At 38.7% G+C, this 26,830-nt stretch overlaps 1 protein-coding gene across 11 annotated transcripts in view; it reads left to right on the top strand.

Annotated features, from left to right (window-relative positions):
• The window catches only part of LOC116227229 (uncharacterized), a 244,817-nt gene that overhangs the window by 46,973 nt on the left and 171,014 nt on the right, over positions 1-26,830 (top strand). For 4 of the 11 annotated variants that reach the window (XR_016467650.1, XR_016467651.1, XR_016467649.1 and 1 more), the window contains exon 4: positions 25,187-25,339. The exons of 1 other annotated variant lie outside the window; for it this stretch is intronic. Coding sequence is in view for 1 of the 10 variants with exons in the window: in XM_090142370.1 (XP_089998496.1) it covers positions 8,790-8,912; positions 9,849-9,961 (236 nt within the window). In the remaining 9 variants the exon portion in view is untranslated. Of the gene's footprint in view, positions 1-3,083; positions 3,103-6,301; positions 6,395-8,789; positions 8,913-9,508; positions 9,673-9,848; positions 12,714-25,186; positions 25,340-26,830 lie in introns of those variants that run through there. 6 more of the 11 variants (XR_004166507.2, XR_016467648.1, XR_004166506.2 and 3 more) reach the window with 6 other exon arrangements.

Genomic DNA, 26,830 nt, shown 5'->3' with positions numbered 1-26,830 from the left:
CTGAGATATGTTTGAACACAAATATTGATACGTAAATACACTTAAAATCTCATACTTTGAAAAATCAAACTATTTCCACCATCCTGAATTTTATTAAAGGAAAAATTTAATGGTTGAGGATAGACTTTAAAGGACACATCAGCTTCTTAAATCTCATTTGTTTATCTTCTCATTTGAAGTGCTACATGATAAATTAACTGGTGGTGATACAATATTTTATGCTGTGCACTGCCATTTCTATGCCTTTAATAAAAATAGAGATTTTGCTAGGAGATATTTTTCTTTAATGACTTTCTTAATGTGTTTGGATTTCAAATAATCTGTTTTCATTTCCCTAGTTCTATGGCATTATTCTGGCTCTTCTGAATGACATAATTATTATTAATAATGAATATAATTCTGTTCAAATAAATGATTTTCAAAGAAGTTTTTTCAAAACAGAATCCAAGAAAGAATAAAGTAAGAATAAAGGAGATTGGCTTTCCTGTATCTCGCTTTCTCTAATGCAGCATCTGAGGAATAAGAAGTCAGTCAACACCAGTGAAACGTTCTCATTTGATTCAGCTTTAGATTAATTGAAACAGGCGATATTGCTTGTTGCCCCTGAGAAGAGTAGGAAGTTCTTTTATATGGCTGAAGTCAAATGGAATGACTTGGAAGATGGGTCCAACTCTTATGCAGGCATGCTTATTGTGTTTGATATTTGTTCTTGAAAGAAAATATCCTATTTGCATTTGGAAGGAGATGCTCATTTCAAAGTCGAATGTGCTATGCATGATCTAATGTATGACAGCTCACTGAGGCTTTATAGTCCTCTGGTGGTTGTTGGATGCCATCTTGAAATATCATATTTCAGGGATATCAGTTTCTTCTTAATTCAGACATTTATTTGTTGCCTACAGAAAACCAGCTCTTTCTACCTCTGCCAGTATTAATCACCTTCTACTCTGTCACTTGTTGTCTGCCAAAAAATGTCAGGGCCAGAAATAATCAAAAACTTGTTTCTGGATCTTGCTTGATAGATGGGACAACAAAGCCCACAGCATTAGTGCAGGTCAGTAAACCTAGGAGCTTTATTCAACAATATTTTTCATTCACTTTGGCTCAGTGAATAGTTCTTCCATTCCTGGATCAAGCCTGGATCTTGTGTAAGGTATCCAGACAGCTCTCTCAGTCAGGTCCAACTTATGATGCTTTTCAGTAATTGTAATTAGCATTTGAGTCTAAATGAATTAAGAAGGAAAGCCTGAACAGGATTTTCAGTCTTTCTTGAAATAAGATGAAAGTAAACACAGACACCTCAGGAACCTCAGCCATTTTGACCAACAACTTTACCTGCAAATTTGGTCTGTGCTAGGGAAATTAAAGTGGGAAGATTTTCTTCCACCTGCTACAAGCCTCTCCGGAGGAGTAACATCCCATAGCAGGGCAGTAGAGCTTTGTGCTCAGGTGCTGGAGAAGAGATGCTGTAAACCTGTGTCACGGTGCCACCTGGTGACTCCCACAGGAACAGGAGGTTGAGGCAACTACATCAGGCTCGCGTGTGCTATCAGTCAGCTCATTCATTCCACTAATCTGCCCCCAAATTCTTCCTCTGGTTCCTGCAGCGATGAAGGAGTGGGAGGAATGACTCAATCCCCCAGAAGTAACTTCTGACAAGATATTTCACGTTTAACTCTGGATGTTGTGATCCACAAACACTCTGAACGCTTAAAGTTACCTAATGGAATGGGCAGTTCTGTCTGAAAGCACAGCCAGAAGCATTACAATGTCCATGCAGTAGCTTTTGTGCCAAATGGATAACAAATATGAATTATTTATAGTTCATATTGTAGCTGCTCTGCACTGTCAGTCTGTGCAGGAAAATGATGTCCTGAAAACTCAGAACAACCTTTTGGATGTACGCAGAGGGATCCTGAGGGTTTGCCATGTTGTCTCCTTAGAAAGAAGTAGTTTGTATTTCTAATAATGTTCTTCTTATGCTTGCTAGATGTATTTCCAGTTTGATCATGATCAGATTTGCATCACGTTTATCTTCATGATGGAATATTTTAGCAGTCAGCACAATTGGTTTTAAAGCGTCACTTCGAATGTCAAGTGATGTTTGACACTGTGTAGCTGGCACAGACAGCTACCTAACTTCCAGAGTTGAAGAAGTCAGCATAAGGGCATGGAGTCTACTGATTCCCTGGGATGGAGATGGCTGGGTCACTATTTTTCTCCAGCTGCCTGCAGGCCCAGCATGACAACCTCACTTAAGTTTAGAAGGATATTTCTTGAAAATACATGTGTTTTTTTTTTTTTAAGACAAGATAAATAGTGAAAAACACCAGGAGGCAGAGTCTGTGGTCTAATTGGCAGTTACTGAAAAATGTTTTTCTACTATAAATCTTTACTCTGTTTCAAGTAGATGATTATTTTACATAACTTCATTTTTTGTTTTACGTCCAGGTTGGATAATGAAAAAAAAAACATTAGTTGTCAAGCCTGTCCTCCTTAATGCATCCTGATGTAGGACAAGTGAGAATACATTCCCTTCTGGTGACTGCCCAGATATCTGGTGACTGCTCAACCTTTCCCCATGGTGATCCTAATTTTGCTCTATCCTTAACTGCCATAAACAAGAGTGTATTGAGGATCCAAACATCTTTCATATTTTAAAGCTCCACCTGTCTTGAGAGCGTGCTTTGCCCAGAGTGGGTCAAGGTCTTTGACATCTCTTCTGAGACAATAGCATTTAAGTCAAGACAGAGTTCTTGGACACTTGTACAACACTGAAGTGAAAGCTCGTATTAATGCAGAATAGGCGTTTCATAGCTAAATGCTCAGAAGTCAGGAGAGAAAGTTGATCATCTCAGTGTAACATTCACCTACGTAAGATTTTTCTAGGTTGCTGAGAAAACAGTTAGTTTACAAAGGAAAGCACGAGATGTGCCAAACAGTTAATGTCAAACCTTAATGAGTTAATGATATCTTAATGTTTTTTTTTAAATTTTCCTATTGTGTCACTGAAACTTCTTACCTTTAAAGGTGATTTAAATGTTGTTTTCTTCTTTTTTTTTTTTTGTTTCTGCTTTGTATAGATTACCAAAGAATCTACCTTACGTCTGCTGATATGTGGATGCTTCCTGCTTTGAAAATCTTTCTGGAATGAGATGATGTTTGTATTTAGCTGGTATCCAAGGGCAGCAAACATTCTTAAAAACACAAAAATCAGGCTTTTCTTCTAAGGAAAGGAAAAAAAACAAACAAACAAAAAAAAAACCCAAAAACTCTCATTTCCCAGTGTCAGTCTTCTTCCTGCTTTCCAAAGCATTTTTCATCACTAGTATCTGTTATTATTACTTTATTGTTAGCAAGCTGTCAGATAATAGGAGCCTTCTCTCCCCTTCCCCTCTCTAGTATGTTTGGAAATATGTTCACAATAGGAAGGACTGCAAATAATCCCACTGGAGAAAATAGACAAGCAGCATTCTGCTTTACTGTTTGAAGCTGCATATTAACATCTTTTCTAGAGAAAACTGCATCACTGCACATGTGAAGGACTGTTTTGCTTCAAACCCCTCTCCTTGCTTTTGAGATAGTGTCGATTAAGTGACTCATGTCACAGCTCTTGATTGAGAGAGATCTGCTTTGGTGATTACATGTTAGGAGTCTGCTCCTAATCCATTTAAATCACTTGTAAATGACTTGCCTTCATTTTCTCGTTGCTTCCACTGTTGTGTGGCACCTTCTTATTTGCATGTCAGGGTGAGCTATTTCCTCATTCCTACAGAACTGACTCACATAATACCACAAAATATAAGGAAAACAGACAATAAAATTTCAGCTGTTAGTTATGTTACAATGATACGTTTGGATTCCATTGGACAGCTCATCTACCAAGCCAGCAAAAATTCCTAGATGATCTTCACCTGGATTATCGTGCAATTGTGTTTGATCCCGAGGACAGCTATTTTCAGAAATTAGAAGGCTATTTTGATCTTCAGCAGTGCTTCTCTAATCAGATATTTTGTGGCCCCTACACAGTGTCTGGATTTGTTGTTGGACTGCACAATTATTTTTAGCGCTCTTTAGACATTAAACTTTTTGGAGATGAAACCATCCTTACTCCATCCTTGCAGAGCCTGACGTTGCAGGAGTGGTTAGGCAGGGATGATGCAGTGGGTGGGGACTAGTTTAGAGAGGGCAGCAGTTCCTCCTTTTCCACTCATCCTGTGGGTCCTGCTGTGGTGGGCTTGCACATTCCTTGCATCATCTTTTGGTCTTTCTGTCCCTGCAGTAAACTAACTGAGCTCACTGGCAAAGAAGAATGCCAGTCATGGCATTTATTGCATTAGTTTCCTGCTGGATTAATGAGGTGAATACTTCTATCGTACAGTTAGAAAAACATCAGAACTGTGAATTATTGGACAATAGAAAAAGTAGCAGAAGAATCCTCCTGTTATCCTGTGAACCTAATCACTATTAGAGATAACACTCCTTCCACATTTCTTCCATTTCCAAGCTTGTAAGTAATGCAGCTAATGGCTTCTCTTCTATGGATAACATTAAGGTACTTAGCATTTTTTATAGTGAAGCTCTATTTCTCGGCATCTGTAAAATAATATTTTTGCAGCCTGTTACTATCTAATCATAGACAAGGTTTTACTTTCTCCTTTATGAGCTACATTCTTTACCTTGGATAATTGCTTGCTCCTGTTATTAGCTGACTAATAGATGACCATAACATTGATTTTAATAGCTCATTTTGCTCACAGTGGGCCATGGGAGACTAGAAAGACTAAAATCTTTGAGCACAGAAGAGGAAAATATAAGTCAATTTAATTTTATTGGATGAAAACCATGAAGTATAGAACAAAATCAATTTCAGCATCATCAGGATGTTGCTGTTTTCTTTATGCCATTTAAGTTTCCTTCATAAACTTTTCTGCACTAAGGTTAGAATTCTGTCTTGATACTTTTGATACCTTTGTTCTGGTTCTTATACTAAGGCAAAAGATCCTAGTTCCCTAAAGGGAAATTTAAACCCACCTGACTGTATCTAAGTCAGCAGAAGTTTCTGGTTTCCTGTGTGCTTTTTTCTTCTTATGTGTTGTTGTTATGGAATTGATTCAAAAGCAAACAATTCTGAAACTGTTACAACAATTTATTGTATTAGTATATTGTCACTGCTGATTCTGGCAGTCCTCTAACCTCCGTGACAGGAATATTTTCCCTATATGTAGTGTCATTCGAGGCAACTGTAGGTGCTTGAGAATTATCAGGACTTGGCTTACCTCAGTTAGAAAGGATCTTGGAGCTGGAAAGCAGGAATATGACTATTAATGCAAGAGCGCTCGTGAACAGATGCAGCCTCTGCAGGAATGGGCAGGCTGGCCAGCCCTAATCACATCAGCTGGCATGGGAATGGGATGTCTGTCTGTCATGCCTCCATCCCTCACTAAGTACTGGCCAGCAGCATCCCTGGGGCATGTGGATAAGCCTGCACTTGTTTAATAGCATTGTTGATTCTATCCAAATTTGGGAATGGTTGGAGTGTATAAATACTTGAGGTCTCTTCTCCAGTCTTATTCAGGCAGATTCTGACTTTGTTAATTGGTGAAAAAATATGGGCTTTTTTTCAATTCTGAATTGTTTTGGTATTAAAAAGAAAATCATATCTTGATGCTACCTTGATTTCTATTGATGAGTGTACTTGTTAATGTTATAGATTTTAAAGAAACTTCCATATTTAAAGGCTAAAAGGTTAACAACTGAACCCAGATTGTCTCTAGTGAATCAAGCTCAATTTTCTTGAGCTTATTGAAAGCAATCTGCTCCAAAGAAACTAATTAGAGTGAATACAGAATGTCTGGGCTGTACAGCCCATGCACTCTCAGAGATTTTGTTCATTTATTTCCTGTAATTTTGTAAAATCAGGTAGTTGTCTGTCTCGCTTTCTCTTCTGGTAGTGGTGATGTGAAAAGCAAAATATACTCTGAATTACCAAGTTGGACCTGGTGTGCTACAAGAAGGATGCTCTGATACTGCTAGCTGGATATCTATGCTTTTAAAAATGATACTGTCAGATTCATCAGCTGTAGTTGAACTGATGGCTGCTGGCTGGCTCGGATGATTCCGAGGATGCAAAAACCACAATTAATGAAGGATTCTTAATTGAGGCTTGTAATGTTAAGTAATTAAGTATGCTTTCTGCTTTATTATTATTATTTAGTCACATGCCTTACTCTGGTGTATTGCTTGTGTTGAATTTAAGAGTGGTAATCAAGCTGCTCTTGTCATGTTTTGCTTCATGCAGGAGGGAAGTGTTGCTTCGTTACATAGACGATGACAGCATCACTTCACATCTGGATGTAGGTGGCTTTGGAGTTGTTAACAGTTGAATCAAAAGGTCTGATTTTTATATCCTGTGATATGTGGGATGTGGATTTGCAGGATTAAGTTTTGACAGCAGTGTTTGAACAATTATTTGCCTAAGTCCCAAAAGTCCTATTTTGTGGAAATAATGATAGAGCATGTAACAATTTTGAACTTGCTTGATATCCCTTAGGCAATTGATCTATTTATCTATGCAAAGACCTTTTCTTCCTAGAACTCTAGGCATCCTGAAAATTTATTGAATTGCTCTCTTTTTTGAAGGTAGGACCTTTTATATCTAATTTAAATAACTTGGTAGATCTCTGATAGCCCTTGCAGGGCACAGTAGCTTCTAGTGCAGCTTAGAATAGCTCTTTATACATTTAGCAGCTGTGTGTTAACCATCAAAACAAATGGAAAGGTGCAGAGCATTTTGTAGTGGAGGATCTGGTAGTGGATCACATCTGATATGGAGCTTATTTGAATCTGATTCCTTTGAAGAAACATCAGAAGCCCTTTTACTTCTGAAAAGGTGCTACTTTCCTGCAGGGTATCTAGTAATCACTCCTTATGCTGTTTGTTGGCTTGATACCTGAAAAGTCCTTGGTTCCATACAGATGTTTAGGAATGCTGGCAGTACTTGTCTTTATTGGGTAGAAAGTGCCTGGATATTCTGATGATGGGCTGGTGGCACATTCCCCATACATAAGGAAGTGACTGTTAAACTCATTAATTGTTCTAGAAGCTTTCCTAAATTCTTCTTTTCCACTTTCAGAACTGCGTTTTAAGAGAATCCAATTCTGCTTATATGTTCCAAAATGTTACAGCTAAAAATAGATGCTGAGAAACAGGGTTTTATTGTTTGTTTGTTTCCTTTAAAAAAAAAAAAAAGAAAAAGAACAAAAAAAGGAGAAAAGAGCAGCATAAAATATCAGGGAGGTGGAGAGAAAGATACTTCCTACAGCTTGATTTGCCTTTTCTTTGTGTAAGATGGGTGAATGTGAAAATCAGAGTAATTAATCAATGTGAACTTTCCAGATTTATCATTGTTAAAGTGCACCTGTGCCAAGCAACATTGTGCTGATTCTGGAAAAAAAAAAAAATTGCAGCATATTCATTAACCACCTCTGGGTTTTGTGCCTCATTTGCAGAGCATGGGCCAGGGAGAGGCAGGATTTTGGTTCGTGCTGAGGTAGTGCAGCACAAAGCAAGCAGAAGGACTTCAGCTGAAGATATTAACTGCTCTCTTCTTTTTTTTTTTTTCTTCTCTTTGTTCCTTAATTTTTTTAATGAAAAGTGCTTTTAGTGGAAGGTGGCTGGAAGGAGGGGAGATCTTGAAATGTGTGGGCAAGTGTAGAGCTGGTTGTGTTTGCGGAGTCCCTCCTGCGTAGTGGGGACCGGTGCCTGCTGATAAGGCTCACTTGTGTGCACTGTGCCTGTGTCCTGGCTTTGCTTGCTTGCTGGCTCATGAATACAGCTGTCAGAGCTATTTAGGTATTAACTTTGCTGAAGCACGTGTGGACATCAAGACTTGGAACTTATTTTTAACACCCAGTTTTATCCCTTTTGATAAGGAGGGAGGAAAAAAAAAAATCTGAAACTTCTGAAGGAAAAACTAGTGAACTGATAAAAAAAATAATAAAATAATAATTTTTAAAAGGTGTATTTCGGTTTAAATATTTCACGTCTGCTGCTATGAGTATAGGAACATTTTATTTTATTTTACATGCTCTCTTGTCAAACCGTTTAATAGAAAAAAATTGAGTACTAATCAGAAATTGCCCTAGAGGACTTTGAAAATAATGGATTATCCATATACTGGCTTCAATAGTAGTAATATATCATTATACAGTACTACTTATTTGTCATGAAATAATGAAGATCTCTACAAAAGGCAGAAGAAATAATTGGAGGTTGTGATGTAGTACTTCTGGAAGTTCAGCGCAGTTTTCTGATCAGAACTGCAATTTCATGTATTCCCAGGGGTGAAAACTGTTGGGTTTTATTCTATTTTTTTAATTCAGAATTTTGATCAGTTTTCATACTCCAATAGTTAATATAGCTTTCTCTAAAACAGGAAATCTGTAATGTGAGTGCTGTAATGTTTGAGTTATCAGAGTTCTTGCTAGATAACGTAAACAAGGACTTAAAGGAGCTCTTATTCCATCTGTATATGTGACTGCCAAGCAGCACTGATATTCTCAAACTGTATGGTGGGTTATTCATTCATCTTTTTTTTTTTTGTCTTCTGAGTGTAGGCTGACTAAGATATTTTTCACAGCTGTGTTTAATAATAGGAGAGAGATACTGGGGTTGTGACTGCCTAAGGGAGTCTAGGTATGGATTGGAGTATGAAAAATAAGATAAAGATAAGGACTTATTAAATCCTGAAGACAATCAAGTCAAACAACAATCTGTCTCTCTTATAGACTCCACTGCTCTTCAGCTGTCCCACTTCTACACTGTTTGTACAGAAGTGTTGTACCCAATTTACCTAGCTTGTATTTTGTGGATGGCTTTTAACAACAAGCACCTACAACACCAGCCTTTCTGTAAGTTTAACCAAGTCAAATGTCTTGAATGCTCAACATGTGCATGTGTGGCTGACTCTCACTAGTCAGCTGCAGTGACACACTGTCAAATAAAATAAAAATTCATAGAGTTTAAAAATATCCCACTCTCCATGCCCAAGTGCCTCCACACCAATCTTTAGCCAAAACTATCAAGAAACAGTGTAATGAGGAGAATTAGAATCATTTTACATATGAATTGGTAACATGTAACTTATCTCAAATGCTGATAATGTTGAATGGCATCTTGCATTCTATGCTTCTGTGTAAGAGCAGGCTGTTTTGTAAAGTACTGTAACAAGCATAGGGTGACAGATAACCACGTCACCACAAACTGTGTAAGTCCATGAGGCATGCAGCAAAACAAGCTGCTAAATGATGTTTGTGTTTCAGCCTTTGTTTTTTTTTGAGGTCTTCATTGCTCCTTGGAGGCTTCTTTCACTTAAAGAAAAGGAGATGGCAGCCTCTGTGCTTGTAGATAGAACTAATTCCGTTGTATCAGAAGATACCACTGAGTTGTTGCCCGGAATTGATGGGTTTTACAAGCTCATGCTGCGTTTGGTTTGTTCCTGCTCTAGACTGCAGCAATCACAAATGGACAGAACTGGTGCAAGCCAAATATTGTAGCTTCGGATGCTGAATGTGGAAACTGATAGAAACAAGGCTTTGCCAAGTGGTGAAACATCCTCCCGGGCCAATACCAGTCTCTTGTGACTGTGTTGTACCTCAGCCTGGACTGTTGGTAGGATTTCTTCCTCTTTCCAGCTCTAAAGAATCTTTAAGCTTTGATACCACTGCTTGGAAATTTGATAACACCTGGACCAAGTGCAAGTAGAATCGTGAATGCTTGAACTGATAGAATAGTGAGATATGCCAACCAGTTAATAGCCTCACACTATGTACTCTTGCTGCACACAGACTTTCTGGGCTGGAGAAGCTGGAGGCTTGGTTTCCAGAATGAAGAGCTGGTGCTGAGAGATGGGTTCCAGAGAGAAAAGGCCGTCCAAAGAGAATGTGAAGATCCTGACTGAAGGATGTATCTGGGAAGTGAAGGAAGATCCTGGAGGTGAGGTAAATGCATGGAGAGCAAGGAGATGTCCAGTACCAAATAATTGTGCCTGAGACCAGAAACTGCAAGCAACATCATAGCAGAATCCAGCAGGAATTTCTGCCCAACCTGCTCTAGCCAACGGACCTGCCTGCAGGGAAGCCAAGACCTTGGGAACATCATGGGGAAGCTGTAACAGCCGTAGAGAATAAGCACTGAAAAGAACAAACCCTGCTGAAGTTTTTTGCAGAGGTGGTATTCTTTGTTTTCCCAAGGATTCTGGGTGAAACTTAAAGCAAGCTATGAGATGAAGAAGGAAGCAGGGAGGGGGAAGTGCTGCTGTTAATTTGGCATTCATTTTAAGGAGCTGAACGGCAGCCAGAAGTAGTGCAGATGGCATCTCAATTCCCTCTTCTTTTGAAGAAAATGTATTTTTAATACAGTAACTTTTTGTTTCCATTAAGACATTTTTAGCTGTGGAATAAGGACAGTTAAAGGCAGTAGTTAAACCGCCAGCTTTTTGATGACATTTCTGAAAGCAGTTTATTTCCCAGAGTGATAGATGTATGAAACATATGGTTTCTTCAGAGCCACAACCAAGGAGCTGGGTAGTAAGGATGCAGGGGGCTAGTTGGCAGAGACCCCTGGAAGGAAGCAAAAGGACACAAATATGGTGATATTGTGCTTTTGCATATGGGTGTGGTGGTGACAGGAGAATTTGTCTGTATTGAATTGTATCTTCTACTGTTCTGACAAATCAGAACTCTAAGCTTTTCTAGATAAACTGCATCCCAGACACCTGCTCAGTTTTCTGACACCTGATCAAATGTCTATCTGACTGCCATTAGGACTGCAAATCTGCATCAGGTGAAAGCATACCATGCTTTAGGCGTGGTATTTTATAAATAATTGATTCTTTCAGTAAGGGAATTTTCTGAGAGTAGCTTTTTCATGAATCTATTTGAGAAGCATTCTCTTAGGTAAACTTCAAGACAAAGATAAAATTTGAACTAAAATACACATACCAAACAAGCTACTGTGTGCATTTGGTTGTCAATAAGGTAAAGCTCATATTTTGGCAATTTATTGCATCTCTAATGTGAAACTTCAGATTTAGTAAAATTTTGAAAGCATTCCCATGGGGAGTGATTAGCACTGCCATAGTACAACTTGTGATTGATAGCAGTATGAATCAGGAAATGCCTCTTAAAAGACTTTATAAGAGAAGCTATCTCTTGAAATCAACAGTTAGTGTTTTGTTATTATTTGTGTATCTCCACAACTAAAGAATCTAAAGCTTGATTTTTACAGAAAACCATTCAATTGATATTGGAGCCGTTGCTTCTACTTCCTTTTGAGAGACAAAATTCTGAGATTTTACCATTAAATAAGTGAAAGAATGACTAAAAGGACATGACAACTGGAAACGTTAGTTATTTAAACATTTTATTCCCAGAACTATTAAATAAATAATTAGATAAATAAATGAAAGTATCTGATAATGCAGAAGGTTTATTACTCAAACATCTTTTCAGAACTATCTGTTGATGAGCTCTCAACTCATGCACCTGTAACTGGTGCTGCTGTCCCCGCTGCCTGCAGTGGGTCCCACCTGGGGTGCCGGCCCATCTCCTGCATGTGCCCGGTGAGAGCTGCAGGTGCCATTGGGGCAGGACGGGGCTGCCCCTGCAAGGCTGCTGCAAGGGCTGAGGTGAGGAGGGCCCAGGGAGCTGCCGCTCTGTGGCCTGTGGGTGCCGGGGAAGCTCCTGCTGTGCTGGGCCGGTTGTAAATTTGGGACTTGTGTGAGATGGAGGAGCAGAAGTGGCAGCCGAGGTCTGGCTGCTGCTCAGTGACAGCAGGGAGGGGGCCAGAGGCTGGCACGTTTCCCTCTGTGCTGCTGCAGCAGGGCTGGCAGGGCTGGAGCAGCACTGGTTTGGATGGTGGCTTTCTTAGGGCGCTTGAGTGGTGGGGCCCCATGGGTGCCACTGTCTCTGTGCCTTCTTCCTTTGGTGCTGCCAGCAAGCTCCTGCATTGCCCAGTAGCTGCTCCCTGCATGAGCTGGGCACCTGGTCTGCTCCTCAGATGGCTCTCGTTCAGGTCTCCCTGCAGGGCAGGGGCAGCCACCTCTGTCTCCTCAGAGCAACTCTTTGCTGTCAGTGTTCAGGCAATTATGGATCATCTCTCTAGAAATGTGGGTGAGAGTAGAAGAGGGACTGAAAAATGCAGAGGAGAAGAGTTAGTCGCTGTCTGGAACTGAAAGATGGTGAAATACAGGAAGTAAGACCTAATTGCTGAAGGCAAAGATAGGTAGTAAAAAGGTCTGTCGGTCAGATTCATCTCAGAGCTTAGGTTAAGTCAAACAAGATATGTTGCAAATACATTGAAATAAATAGACTCATCATATCCTGATTTATCTTTCTTTTCTATGTGTTCAAATTGGGATATAACTCAAATCTATTTTATCAATATTTCTGCTATTCAGTAATGCAACCTCTCAAATACCTAGAAACAGACAGAAAAAGATGTAAAGATGAGAACAGACTGACATCGACCTCTCTTCTATTACCAAGGCTTATTTTCTTGAAACTTTCATCCCACCCACCAGAATCTTGTGAGAGTTGGTTTACGTGTGGAGCAACTGATGTACCTTCCTGTGAGCAGCAAATGCTTCTTCCTCTGCCAGAAGCTCAGGAATGGAATGAGCTCTTGTGCAGTCATGGTGTATTCTGGTGAATCTTCACGGATTAAGTTTGTGAATGGAGATTTTCATGTTTTCAGTCTGAAAATCTCTCACAGGTCCTTTCCTTCCCAGTACTTGGAGCTTAAACATTTCTTCATCAATGACAACACAGTTTCCACCATGATCCCACCAAATCATCTTAAATTGGTCACTTTCAATTGATGGCCAGAGTTTCTGTGGAAAGCTGAGGGCTGAGGAGACACTGGCTTTGCTCTCCTCAGAAGAAATGTGAGGGAAACATTTGGTTTCCTCTTCATCAGAAGTTAGTGAATCCTTTTCTTCCTTTATCCATGCTAGAGCAGCATCCTATATTGTTCCTCATTCATCCTGTCCTGGAGGATGAGAAGAAGGAGAGTCTGAGGACTCAGCCAACTTCTTCAGATTCAGGTGGCTCAAATTTAATTTCTCTTGTCTCAGTTTGACTGAAGTTTTCATGTAGAGGCATTTCTGCGGTAAGGCAGTTTTCACCCTGCAGGTCAGCAAGCAAAGTCTATGAGAACTGTCAGGGGATTCCATTGGGAGATTGTCAGACATCACTGTAACACCCACGTGTCATCACAGTGACATCGCTGTGTGGTACCCAGGGCCTGGTTGGCTGGCGCAGCCAGAGCAGATGTCACTGACCAGCACTTGTGACTGCACAGAGCCACGGGTGTTTAAACGTGAGTAGAGAAGCAAAGAGAGCTGTATTGAAAGGGGTTCAGTTGTTACCTAGACCTTGCTTCCCCTTCCCTGTGTAGTCCCTGAATAGCTCGCTTCTGGCCTCCTTGGTGTCCCTCTGGTTCTCCAGATGGGGCTGGGGGGAAATCAGCTTCTCAAGCAACACTAACAAAAGAAAATAGCAATCTCTTCCCAGTTTGTAACCACTTCTTGGAAATCCTCCATGGCTTCTGCAAGGCAGTAGCTGTATGCCCAGGTGGTGCTCTACAATGTCAGCAGTCTCCCAGAGGCTGCTCTGTAGGTCCAACTAGGAGAAGGCAGTAAGTACATTTTGCTGATAGTACAGACAACCCCTCTTTGGTTCCTATGCTTTTATTCGGTATTTTGTATATTTGATATTCAGAAAGCAAGCTAATGAAATCTGTGGTGTTATTTAAGCCTTTCAGATTACACTCCTCTCTACAGGAGCAAGGGCTTCATATGTAAAGGAAAGGCTTGGTCTGGAGATGGTGTATGTTTGTAGGACTTGAGTGTATGCTAAGTCTGAGGACATCACCAAATTGGAGAAGCTGTTGACTCCCTTACGGGCAGAGAGGCTTTGCAGAGCAATCTTGACATATGTGATGGCTGGGCAGTCACCAAGTGCATGAAGTTGAACAAGAGCTAGTGCCGAAATCTGCCCCACAGTGGGCAACCCAGGATGTATGCACAAACTAGGGGACAAGAGGCAAGAGAGCTGCCCCACAGAAAGGGATCTGGGGGTTCTGGGTGATGGCAAGTTGAATCTGAGTCAGCATTGTGCCATGACAGCCCAAAGGGCCACCTGTACTTGGAGGTGGTCAATCAAGCCCACACTGACAGGCGAGGGAAGGGGTTGTCCTGCTGTGCTCTGTGCTGTGTGGCCTCACCTCCAGCACTGGGTGTTGGTTTGGGCACCACAGTCTTAAGAAGGACATAAAAATGTTCGAGAACTTCCAAAGGATGGCTATGAAGATGTGATTATTCTTGCTCAGGTAGTCTGACTCTGTTTTGAAGAGGAAATTTAGTTATAATGTGTTTGTTTTATGAAGCTAGTTCTCAGCTAGTGTTTTCCAAACCACAGGTTGTAAAGCTAACACAAGGAAAAATGTTCATATTATATTGTATATATATTGTATATATACTGTATGTATATTGTATAACATACAAACCTGACTAGCTGAGATTTCAGCTTCTGTCCTCTTTTGCAGTGATAGCAGTAGCTAATACTCTTCTGAATGCCTTAGAATCTCTTATCCCTTTTGAATTAAAATTCACAATGTGTTTTTTTGCTAATTAATTTGGAGATAGGGTTGGGAAAATATTTTCATGTGGCTGGGGAGAGCTACTGGTGTCTGCCACTGCTAAGGCGGGAGGCTTTTTCTTTCATTCTTTTTAGGAATAGGCTTAAGGCAGTTCAAAAGGGAGAGTGAAGCTCTGAATTCTCTGATGGAGACTTGTTTTGCAGCCAGATTGCTATGACAGAAAATGCTTTGCTCCAGCACTCATGTAGCTTTGTCTGGGCTTTGTGATCAGCATCATCCCAAAGAAGCAAAACTGTTTAGGAAATTTATAGATAGCAATTTGGTCTCCAGTGTAGCAAAGGCTCATCTGTTAATTGCTTTGAAGATTAAAGTCAAGACCTTGAACTGGCATCTGAAACTGACTTTAGAGATAAGCCCTAGCCGTGAACTTCTGTCATCTCCTTTGCAAAGCCTTTGGTATTTAGAGGATAATAGATAAGCAGGATATCCAGGACAGCATCTAACTGATGTAAAGGATTTGTTTTATGGGAACCTAAATTGTTTCAGGGCTAAAACCAGTCCTCTCTAGGTCTGTTTTCCAGAGATCTTTCCAGAGAAGATGTAAACTAAGAAAGAGTGAAAGTAAGGCCAAGCAGACACACAAAAGTGACAGCAAGTCAAATATTGATAATATCTGCCATGTAAATAATAGGCACTTGAGGTTGCTAATTGAATTGATATGTAGTTTTAATTTAAGATGAATAAAAAGAAACACTTTCCTAGATATGGTGTTGTGTTTTTTTGTCCTTTTTTTTTTTTTTTTTTGATGGGAGAATTCTTTTTTTGGTCTTCTGATCCTCCAGTACCTTTCTTTCTCTTCTTCCTCACTACACAAACCCAATTTGGATTAAATTGCCATTTTTTGCATAATGAAGTGAAACATCATATTCTGAGATTGTTTGAACATTTTTTCTTTACTCTTTTTTTTTTTTTTTCAAGGCAGCTTTCATTGAGGGATGTTTCTCTTTTTCTGTGTTAAGAATGCTGTAGGAAAATGCTTATGGCAAGTTAAAGAATTTGTTCTGAGATGCTTAGGAATAAGTGAATTCCCTAGTTTTGGTTCCGTCACTCAATGTCATTTTTATCAAAAGGATCTCTGTTAGTCAAATATGATACAAGCAAATAGAGATGTTTTCTCAGAGATCCTCTGCTGTGCTGGGACTAGAGTCTGATTTAAATACAATTTTGAGAGCTCTCTTTTGATGGCATTTGTTTTTGTGGTGTTTGGGAGCAGTGCCAAATAGGTGTTGCACGTGGCCAGCTACAAGGACAAAACCACAGACACTCCACACACTGCAGAACTTATAGCACACAGTTAAATGGAAAAAACTTGTGATGTGTAACTAGTATGGTAACAGCAGTGCTGCTGTTAAAATTTCTTTTTCTCCAGGAGATTAAAAATAACAGATTTAATTAGGAGAGGATAAACATCAGAGGGAAAAGAACGTATGCCATTGAACATGAAGGATGAGGAGTGGGGAATTTATGAGTAATTGGTGAAATCTAAAATGGGAATGAATTGAAGGTGCTACATGGCAGGTAACAGGAGGCAGTCTGAACAAACCACTGTCAGTGAGAAGTCTGGAAATAAAAAGAGCTCTTGTATGTTGTTATACCAAAGAACAGACCTGCTCTACTTTGGTTTCTTCTGTCTGTTTCTATCTGAACTCAGGTTGTCCTTCTTGAAGTTATTTTCTGTTAACACTATTGAGGTTGTTCAGTGATATAGTTTACCTGTTCTTATGGGCTCAGATAATACAGGTTGTTCTCTCATGCTGCCAGGCCTGGAACATCAAGCAGTGGTGTTAGCCTTCTTGGTGGGTGACTAATGTATCCAGCAGCATTTCTGAGCTCAGGAAAGCAGAGCCCAAAGAAAAACACTTCAGGCATCTACAGGTCCTTCCAAGCTGCAGCAGAGAGAGGAGAAGTGGGAAATAGAAATAGGGCCTCTGAGTTCTGTTCCAGGAGATGGGAGGTGAGTGCTCAGCTACAGTGGAGCTTGCAAAAAATGATGTTGGGATAGATGAGTGTGCCCCTTTTGCTCAGTGAGCTTTTTTCTTTCTTTTATCCCTCCCTGCCCCCCTCATCTCCACAGTTTATTGTGATATATAAAGTGGATGTTGTTCTCTACCTCATCCCAGCCCTGCAGCTGGTGCTCTATTTTGAGAAGGAAGATGATGAAAAGAGGATACTATGATTTGGTTTGAATTGCAGCCACTCTTACCAGCTCAGCTGTGGCTCTCCAACACAGGCATGGTGCTTTCCTTCTCAGTTTTTTATTAGAAGTAAATATACTACTTGTGTAGGTAACGGCTATCCTGTGATGTGTGAGCCAAGCACAAAAGGGATTCTGGTATAACCTCAGGGAGCTGCAGATAACTTAATTTTACTGTTTGTTGTCTTTGTAGCAGTGGCTGGCTACCAAGTACTTGGGTAAATTGTTTATTTGAAGAGAAATACAGGAACAAATCTATAGAGCATTGTAATGCATCTTTGCTCAGTTTTTTTTTATCATAAGAGAATCTTAAAAGTTAAGCTGTAGTAATTACTGCTTGCAGGTAGCAGAGATTTATCGTTGCTCTAATGCAGAGATCTGCTGCCTACGTTAAAATGTTTCCTTCTGCAAAAGCAATCTGAAATCCCTGTTTTATTGACAGACGCAATTTTCCTTAGCTTTAGAGGAAGATGGAGAAGGGTAACTGCTGATTTATGTTCTGAACAAATATCCCCAAATGGTGCATACACGCACATGGATTTCTTGGTTACTGTGCTATTAATGTTTACCTTAATATTTATCTTAAAAATGCCTTTTTTTTTTTTAATGTAAGAAGCTTCCTCTGCATGAAAATTGTTTTTTCTATCTGATTCCACGTCCCAAAAAGGTACCACAAAAATCATAGTTTCTTCTGCCTCTCTGTAGAATTGAGACACTAATGATCCTGAGTTTTACAGCTCAAATGGCACCTTTCATACTGTCACAATAACCTTCTTATGCTACTTGTAGAAGCAAGGCATCCTAGGGCAATTACACATAAAATGATAACATGGCTATGTTTCAAATGTACAACAGGAATAAGCAAAATCTTTGCTGATGCTGTGACTGGCATTCTGCAAATATGTCATATGCAAATGGAGATCTTTAGCAAATTTTGTGGTATAAATTGTAGCTGATAAAGAAGAAGTCGAAATGTTTTGAGACAGTGGCATCTTTGAAGAAAAAAATAAACAGCATAATCTTATGTGTGTGGGAATGGTAGAGATCTGTGTATGAACTAGATCTGTACCATATCAGTTCACAGATGGTCCCAATCCAGTTGAGACATCAAAAATAAGTCTTGAAAGTTGCAGCTTTAACTTCAGTACGTTTGTTCGTGTCTAACTTAATTCATGCAGAAGGATCTGCAGGAGTGGAATAATCCTAAATTTTCATGAAGGGAAAACTCTTTGTGACTTGAATTTTTTTGAAGTTTTAACGAGTACTGTTAGATTTAAGAATTAAATTGAAAACTTCATCAATTTCATAGAATTCTTGAATATCCTGAGTTGGAAGGGACCTCCCAAAATCAAATCATTTTTCTGAGAACATTGTCCAGACACTTCTTGAGATGTGCTGAAATCCTCAAAGATACCATCATGCCATTCAGAGACATGCAGAAAATACCTACCTGCCAAAATAAAAGAGGAAAAAAATAAAAGGAGATTCTACCTCTTCCTTCTATATATATTAGTATGGAGAATAGCTTATTGGATGAGGAGTCACAAAGCACATGTGTCCTCTGTAGAGAGAAATGAAGTAATGTATTCCCTGTGTCCATAGGGATAGAATTCAAAAGCTAAGAGAAGAATCCTCAAATAATACTGTTGAGTAACGGTGGCCTTGGAGTGCCATAGATTTTATTTAGGCCCATGGCTGGTGGCACACGAGACCTGTGTTTAAAGGATTGTTTGGAGTATGGCTGTTTATTATTGATCATCCATGGCCTTTAAATGTACAAATCAGCAACTAGTTTGTGCAAAACTGTGATGCTAGGTGGACTTTTTCTGTGATAGACTGTTGTCTTACATTCACACAATGAAGACTATTTATTGGACAAGATCTTGAGATGGTCTTTGCACCTGCAGCTCACATTGGTTTAGGAGAGATCAGTAGGTAATTCAGTAGCTTGCAGTATCAGCCTGCTGGAACTGAGCAGAGTTCAGTGAATACCCTTTAAAAACCTGTTTGAAGGCAGCTGCTATTTAGAAGGCTTAAAATACTTGTTATAGATAGCTTGTGACATTCCCATCCATCTAGTCAGAGATGAAGATAAATTAAGAAGTGTAAACAAAGCAGGAGCATTCAAAAAATTCAATACTGTACTGATTTCTCTTTTCTCTTCCATTTACGTCTTCAGGCTGTAAGACTCCTTAAAAATGAGCAAATCTTTATAAATTAAATAATTTTTAAACAGAAGAGAAATATTTTTGATTTAAGAACAGCTACTGCAATATATTGGAGGGGCGGGGATGACAACAATTTTATTCTGCCCTGATTATAAGGAACTTCATGCTTACCCCAGCTATAAACACTCTAAATTGTTACGACTCTTCACTTTGCACAATATTGGACCAGTTTCTGCCAATATAAATTTATATAGATTTTTATCAAGTGATGGCAAGTAGTGGAAACAAGCATTAAAATGAGAAGGTACAAAAGGGAGCATCAAAGGCAAGAGAAGAGTTTTGATGCTCTCAGATGTCAGAAATGCCGTCTCAGGGTAAGGCTTTAAATGAAATCTTGTTTGAGAAAGTGGATTAAATTTATCCAAGGGTCACTTCATGGCATTTCTGAGTTGGTCATATTAGGCTGGATGAGAACTTGATGAGAAAATTGGACGGTATCAATTACTACTAGAAAAGATCTTGAACAATAATCTAATCCACCAACTACCACCAGATGTTTAAAGTTCTATGTATTACCTGTTTTAATTTTCTGTAATGAAAGTATTTCAGTATTTCAGGCTAATTCTTTAAGCAGTTGTTGATGATGGTTTCTTGATTTTAGACATCGTTTTCTTTTGAAATTTTGCTCATCCATAACTGATTTCAGCTGAAACCGTGTTCTTACTCCTGCTTTCTTGATGTTGGCCTTAGAATGCTTCGCTGTGCGATCAGATTTGTGGGGATGATCTTTGCATCTTACTGAGTACTTTGATGGGCTATTTAAGACTGACTTTGTGCTAACTGTGTATGGGAAACAGTGGCTCTATCAAATAATGTCATTAATGGTTTCAAATTAGTTATTGAGAATGATTTTTAAATATAATTTGTGACCTCTCAAGGGAGCAAGAAAGAGGCTGAAACTGAACATACACAGATCAAGTAATGGAGCATTCTGAATACCTAGAAGGGAACGTGAGATCACTATTCTGCAGAGGAGTCCTCGGGAGGTTAACAGTACTAGGATTGTAGTACTTAACTTGAAGTTATGTCACATTTTGTACATGTAAATATGACAGCAGAACAGAAAGATTTCCTCTTTTCTAAAGTTTAGATGTCTTGATTTCCCATCTCTTTGTTAAGTGCTTTGGTTTGGTTGGTAAGTGGGGATTCTCCTGAATTTTCTTCCCTTTGAAGAAGAGAAAGTGCCTTCTAAAGATCCCAAGGCAGACTGACTACGTATCTGAGAGAAAAGGAGGAGTTTTCAGCCAGTGTTTGGAGATAACAGCTGTACACAAGGGAATAAGACAGGTGAGCAGAGGAGAAAGCAGTGATGGGATTGGTGCACTTCCTTGCTGTGTGAATTGACATAGTTAATTATGCATCTGCTATATTTTTTCTTAATGATCCAGTAGACCTCAAGTTCAGCAAATCTGTGGTTCTTGCTGATTATTTCACTCAGCTCTTGATTAGAGACTCTTGCCATTCAACTCTGATTGTCATCTGCCCCCTGTTTGTAGCTGGTGATGCTTGCTTTTGTTTGCCTTGATGAATATTGGTATTAATTCCTTGAATAACAAATTTGTTCCATAAATGGAGAGACAATAATAAGAAATTGTATATCAGACTTACTTGAATTTTCTAAATGCATTAATAAAGATGAAAAAGACCAAGTATAAATATAAAACTGAGATGGCTATTCTTTTTCAATGAGTATGAAAAATGAAAAAAAAAAGAGGAAATTTATTATTCACGGAGCTTTAGTTGCTCTTTCTTAGGGAAAATGGTCAACCCAACCCCCCAGTAATGGATTCTCAAATAAATTCAGATATTGGGGCTTTCTTTGCCTACTTTTACAGTATATTTCATTTTCCCTTTCATGAGGATAAGAATAAAAAGCACATTTCCATATACATATATATAGCTGAGTGGGAGCATTTCCAATAACCATGAAGCGTGTTTCAGGAGTCATACCTGCATAGGCCATGATTCAGTAATGATAATCATAAAGATACCAAAGTATTATTTATTTCATTGTACTTCAAGGCATCACCCTACCTATCTTCCATAATATTTATGAATTTTGTGATATAATTAAACAGCAGTCATGTAAATGCAATTAAGAATGAGAATGCAGGTTTACCTCTTATTACCTGTAATGCTGATGTGCTCCCTAACCTTCCATAGTTATCTCCATTAGATGCATACTCATGTTATCTCCCACTGGCCAGCGGAGTGAGCCTGTAGTGGGGACTTGAGCATTGTTCTGTTTCAAGTTGCTTGGTCTTCCCAATGTCCTTTGGAGACACCGTATCAGCTCAGTAAAACTCAAATGATTCTTGCTCCTCACATTTTCCTCATCTTCTATCTTTACTACATATTCTAATTCTTTTCCACTGGCCTAGAAACCCAACTTATATTTTCCAAGAGAAGGAACATTTGTATTACTTCCCTTTTTAGATGTTCAATGTGACATGCTTTAAATGTTGTTTTTTTGATATCTTTGTTCTTTAAATAAAATGTATGCAGCCTATTCTTCCTTAGGCGCTTTAATCTTTAATTGCCTTTGAAAATGTAAGTTGATGTGGATACTGCTTTCTGTTGCCTTTTCTACATCTCCTATTATTTTTGGTGACAGTGTTTCCCAGTATCACCTGTCCTTCCATGTGAAGATTTCCTGTTATTGCTTGAGGTCTGAGAATAATTCAGCTTGCATTTTTCTTTTCCCCCCAACTTCCAGCACCACTAATTGAATTATGATTCCTCAAGAGAATGTGTACGTGTTTTCTGATTTGGTTCTAAGAGGGATGAATGAAGATGCAATTAGAATGTCTAAGCTGTTTTTTTCTCAAATAATGTATCTGAAATTCATCTTAAGACATTTTCCAGAATGTTTGTAAGTATTAAACCCGTATGAAATGAATCATAATTTAAATGACAAAGCAGTACCCTGCACTTATCAAAATTTGATTTCTATCTTTTTATTCTGTTTGATTTGTGTTGTGGTTTAACCTGGCAAGCATGTAAACACCACACAGCCTTTTGCTCACTTCCCCTCCTCCCAGTAAGATGGGAGGGAGAAAGAATTAAATAACAGTAATGATAATAATAATATGCATATATAAAACGAGTGATGCACAAAGCATTCTGATTAATCTTACGCATGATTTACGTCATATACGTCTGTGATTTTTAAATAAAAGTCTATTCCTCTTTAGCATTTTCTTTTCTTATGCTTTCAATTATAATAATAGTCTTGTATTTAGTATCTGTCCATATTTGACCTGACCTTTATCTTGAGTTTGTCTCAAGTGCGAATATATTCCTGCATGTATGAAATGAGAAATCAGGAAGAGAGTTCTTGGATAGTCACAGCTATGAGCACAAATAGTGAAGCAAAGGAATGAGCAGACTTTCTTGTTCTGTAACTGTTTTGTGAGAGAAGTTGTGCAGCATTTGCCCAAAGTGTCAGCCTTATACTGAATAATCTGTCAGCACCTAAGCATGCAGACATGGGAGGATGAAGTAGGGCTCTTTCCCTCTGTCTTCCTTGCCACTCTCTCCCATTCCGAAATCCTGAAAGCTAGAGCCTAGATCTTCTACAGAGAGGAATGGCCACACTGAAGTACTGTGTGCCACGAAACTTCTCTAGAGCCTCCTCTAGTTTTGTTTCCTTACCAAAGTTTCCAACAAACTTACAGCTGTTACGATTGCAACTGAAGGGCCTTGAGAAGATTTGCCTGCGTGTGCAGCATCACAGAATGCTAGATAAAAAAGTGAGAAAATACTATGTCCAGAATGCTGCCCATATTGGAGCTACAGTCACTGATAACCTGTCATGTAAACCTGTTATTTATTCTCATATCTATATATATAAAATAAAATCCTAAAACCAGTGGAACATGACAACTTCTGTGTAAAATGCTTATTTAATCTTTGGACTGCAATATTACAGCTGTTTCCTGAAGTCTCTTTTGTCTTCTATTACTTTTTTTTTTTTTTTTTTTAATACTGATTTCTGATTCTCTAATTGACTGATGGTTGAATTGGGGAAACTTTTGAGTATTGATTTAAACAGGCTGAAAAAAAAATTGGGTATTTCTCTGAGAAGTGAAAAGCTGAGATAGTTGTTAAATTATGAAATGGAGAAAAATATCAAAATATCTCGTCTCCTCTCCCCCAGGAAGTCTTTAATCAACCTGGAATTATATGTATGTTTTTTTTTCCTATCCTTCTTTTAATGAGGAATGAAAATGCTTAAATGATAGCTGTGCTTCCTTGGCTTATAGAACTGCAAACAAAATACTTGCTCTGATGCAAGGCTAAATTCTTTATTTAAAAATGCTTCTTGTATGAAAAGAGATTTTGCTTGTTTGAAGGTTGAGATTATTTCTAGATTTGACATTTTCCTGTGGAAAAATGCATTTGGACAAAATGAACATTGGCAGGCAGACTGACAGCCCGAGGTACCACTCCTAAATGACTATGAAAGTGATTTTAAATACAGGAATAGCAAATAGCTTGAAAGTCAGCTGAAGTTTCTGCGTAAGGACTTCATCCAGTGTATAATGCTCCTGAAATGGAATCCATCTTTCCTCTCTGTGTGCCTGCACTGCTCACCACCAGGACCTGTGCCTAAGTCTCCATCAGGAACGCAGGACGCCCTGCAGCTGTGAGCAAACCACTTCATCATACTGGGGCCAGTCACACCCAACTCACGCTTGCTGTTCTCTGAAGCATAATTCTCTTGCAGCTGTTGTTTTTGCCCTGTTATAGGAACATACAGCCTTAGGATTGGGTAGATGCTGTGAGGAGGGAGATGGCTTGGCTTTAGCAGTAAATTATGGCAAAAAGGGAAAAGCAGCTATGTAGCAGTGGCTGTGTGATGTGCAGATAAAGCATATGTTTTTTCATTGCAATCCTGCTGTCTCTTACACACTGCTCTCATTAAGTGTAATGAAGCTTATCTAAAAGCCTTAATAATCTTTCGATATATTATTAAGCCCCAGTTATTTGTGAACAATGGCAGTGTGTGTGTTTGAGGTCAGCATTGCATGCGAGTGCTTTAATTAGTACATCATGTCCAGTTGTATTCACTTACTGTTTTAATTAGAATGGTAATTGAGAACTGAGTATGTATGTCTTGTCCTGCATTTGTGAGTGCCTAAACCTATTTGTTGTTGTTGTAATTACTCCTTGCCCTACATCTTCTACCACCCCTTGTTTGTTTGCTATTAAATTAAGAAAATGTAAAGAGAAGAAACAGTTGCTGTGTAAAGGCTTATTTTGCTTTGGTCTGTGTAGATTGCAGAACAATGTAATTTAATGATCGTTGGAAATGACTGTGAGATGGAGTCTTGCTTGTAATTCCTAGTCTCTGCCATACTGGATTTTTGGTTCTTATTAACCCTTGCAAAACCAACAGAAAAGCAGGGAGATACACCTTTTGCATCATTCAGTTGCTTTGCATGCTTTTTTTTGACTCATATCATCATGTTCTCCAAATACCAGCTATGAACTTAATTGGTGTTAACTGTAGTATCTTGGAGAGTTTTGCCATTGCCAGCTCAACCTGAATGTTCTGAGAAAGTGGAATGGAAAACATAAATGTAGTTTTTACTGAAGTCAGATTTGCAAATAGATGCAACTCAACCCATAGTTTGCATTTAACATTTGAACACATAAGAGCTTAAAATAATTTTTGTTGCAGTGGAGCATCTGTTAAATAATCAGAGCTTGAATTAATAGGGATCTGAAAACAGTTACCTGAAGGTTACAAACTAATTAGTATAATAATAATAATACTAAAGTAGTCCTTCCATAACCTAAATTGCAGTTTTCATGGTAAACACGCATTATTTTAAAGGACCTCAAAATCTTTGTTTGGAGAAATAAAAGGAGTCAAGGGGAAATGTAAAGTTCAAGAAATTACACTGAACTGACCAAGGATTAACAAATAATTTATATCTATCTATGTATACTTGAAATAGCCTTCCATTTGGGGTTTTAGCTTTTTTGTCTCACATCAGGTCAAAAAGTGGTGTTTTCGCTCTTCATATCCGTACAGTGAAATCTCCTTGGAAACAAATGCAGCAGTTTAATTGAAGAAGGTTCATTATAACTGAAGTAAGTTGTTAATGTTGTGGATGATATTGAGAGAGACCAGCTTGCTTCCTTTGACTTCACTGCCTGCTATGAACACGTTTGTGCCTTCATTAAGGTAAAAGAATATTTTGGATAAGTTGTGGGGATTTTGTTTGTGGGTTGTTTTTTGTTGTTGTTTGTTTGCTCTGGGGGAATATCATGTGGCTACTGATCTGAAAAGGGACCAGTTTTTCACAGATTAGCATGTAGATGCTGGTTGAGAATTCAGAAGCCCTGAGAGTTGAGGGTGTTTTGTGGGTGGGTGGAAACGTGGGCATGCTGACAGCCTCCTTCACAGTTCTGAGAAACTTGCTTTCTGATAGGGCTCTCCTACCTGGAAACAAACTGTTCTTTGAGGAACTGAATGAACAAAATCAGATTTCATACAGATTTCTCCTTAATGCTGTGATTGGAGTTTCTGTAATCTAGCAGAAATTGGACTTGTGGCTTTCCCACAGCTGGACCACTTGTAATCTTTCTTGTGTGAATTTTGGAGTGGCAAATAAGTTGAGCTCACTCTTCAGTCCTTCCTTTGGCAAGGGCAGTGATAATGTCTCAGTCATCTGCTGGCTTGTTTTCATAAAGCAAGTAGAAATTCAGTATCTTTGAGAGAATTACAACTTTATTAAAAATCGGGTAGGAGCAGAAAAATTGGTGATGACAGGAGGAAAGATTGCTTGTATGTATGTGTTACATGATTAATAAGCTTTGTTTTCTTAAGGGCTGGAGTAGAAGTCTGTGTTACGTTGGCAGAAAGAAGTAATACAGCTCTTTCTTGAACTGCTACATTAATGTCTGTGTTTGATTTGTCACTCTTGAGTTCCAATGTAGTGTAGTTCAGTAAGAGATGAGCTAATGTTTTTATAATAGGGGTTGCAAGATCCTAGTAGAAGTCTCCTTTTGGTTTTGGGCATTTGAAATACATGGTTGTGTTTATTTTATTTTGTTTAATGAGTAAACCATCAAGTAGTGATTCACAAAATTTTTGGAATGAAAGTACCCAGCTACTCAGTGAAATGTTACAGCAGCTTTTGTGTTTTTTACCAAAAAGACTTTTAAGAAATACTTGCATGGACAACTGTACTTCACATCCTCCCTTTTTACTGCTTTATCATCAAATTTCATTCCTTTACCTGCTGTTCTCCCAAACCTGCAGCTGTGTGTGGCAAGTTAGTGTTGTGCAAGTCTCTGGTCACTGCAAGCTCTGTTATGATGAGTTACTTCACATGGGCCACTGAACTGATGGGTTTGTTGGGTCATCCAACTTTTGAATTGTCTGCTAAGTCTCCATCAAGAACTTTTGACTAATGTAGTTAGCTTGTTTGGAAAAAAAAAAAAAAAAAACACCAAAAAACCACAACATTTTTGGCACCTTTTTTGAAAGTGCTGTGTTTATAAATAGTCTTCCCATTGAGCTTTTTTGTTTCTGTATTTTTCATGGATGGATGCGTTGGGCACATCTGTGCAGCAGTTACTCCTGCATTAGCTGTCTTGCTTTACAAAGTCATTACTTCTTTAGCAGCTGAATGTTGGAAAGGGAGGATGATCAGGATACTTTCATAAGCTT

Source organism: Phasianus colchicus, chromosome 6, assembly GCF_987193195.1.
Source record: "Phasianus colchicus chromosome 6, bPhaCol1.hap1.1, whole genome shotgun sequence".
Classification (NCBI taxonomy): domain Eukaryota; kingdom Metazoa; phylum Chordata; class Aves; order Galliformes; family Phasianidae; genus Phasianus; species Phasianus colchicus.
The sequence above is the reverse complement of the archived record's forward strand: the minus strand, read 5'-3'. Positions and strand labels throughout refer to the sequence as shown.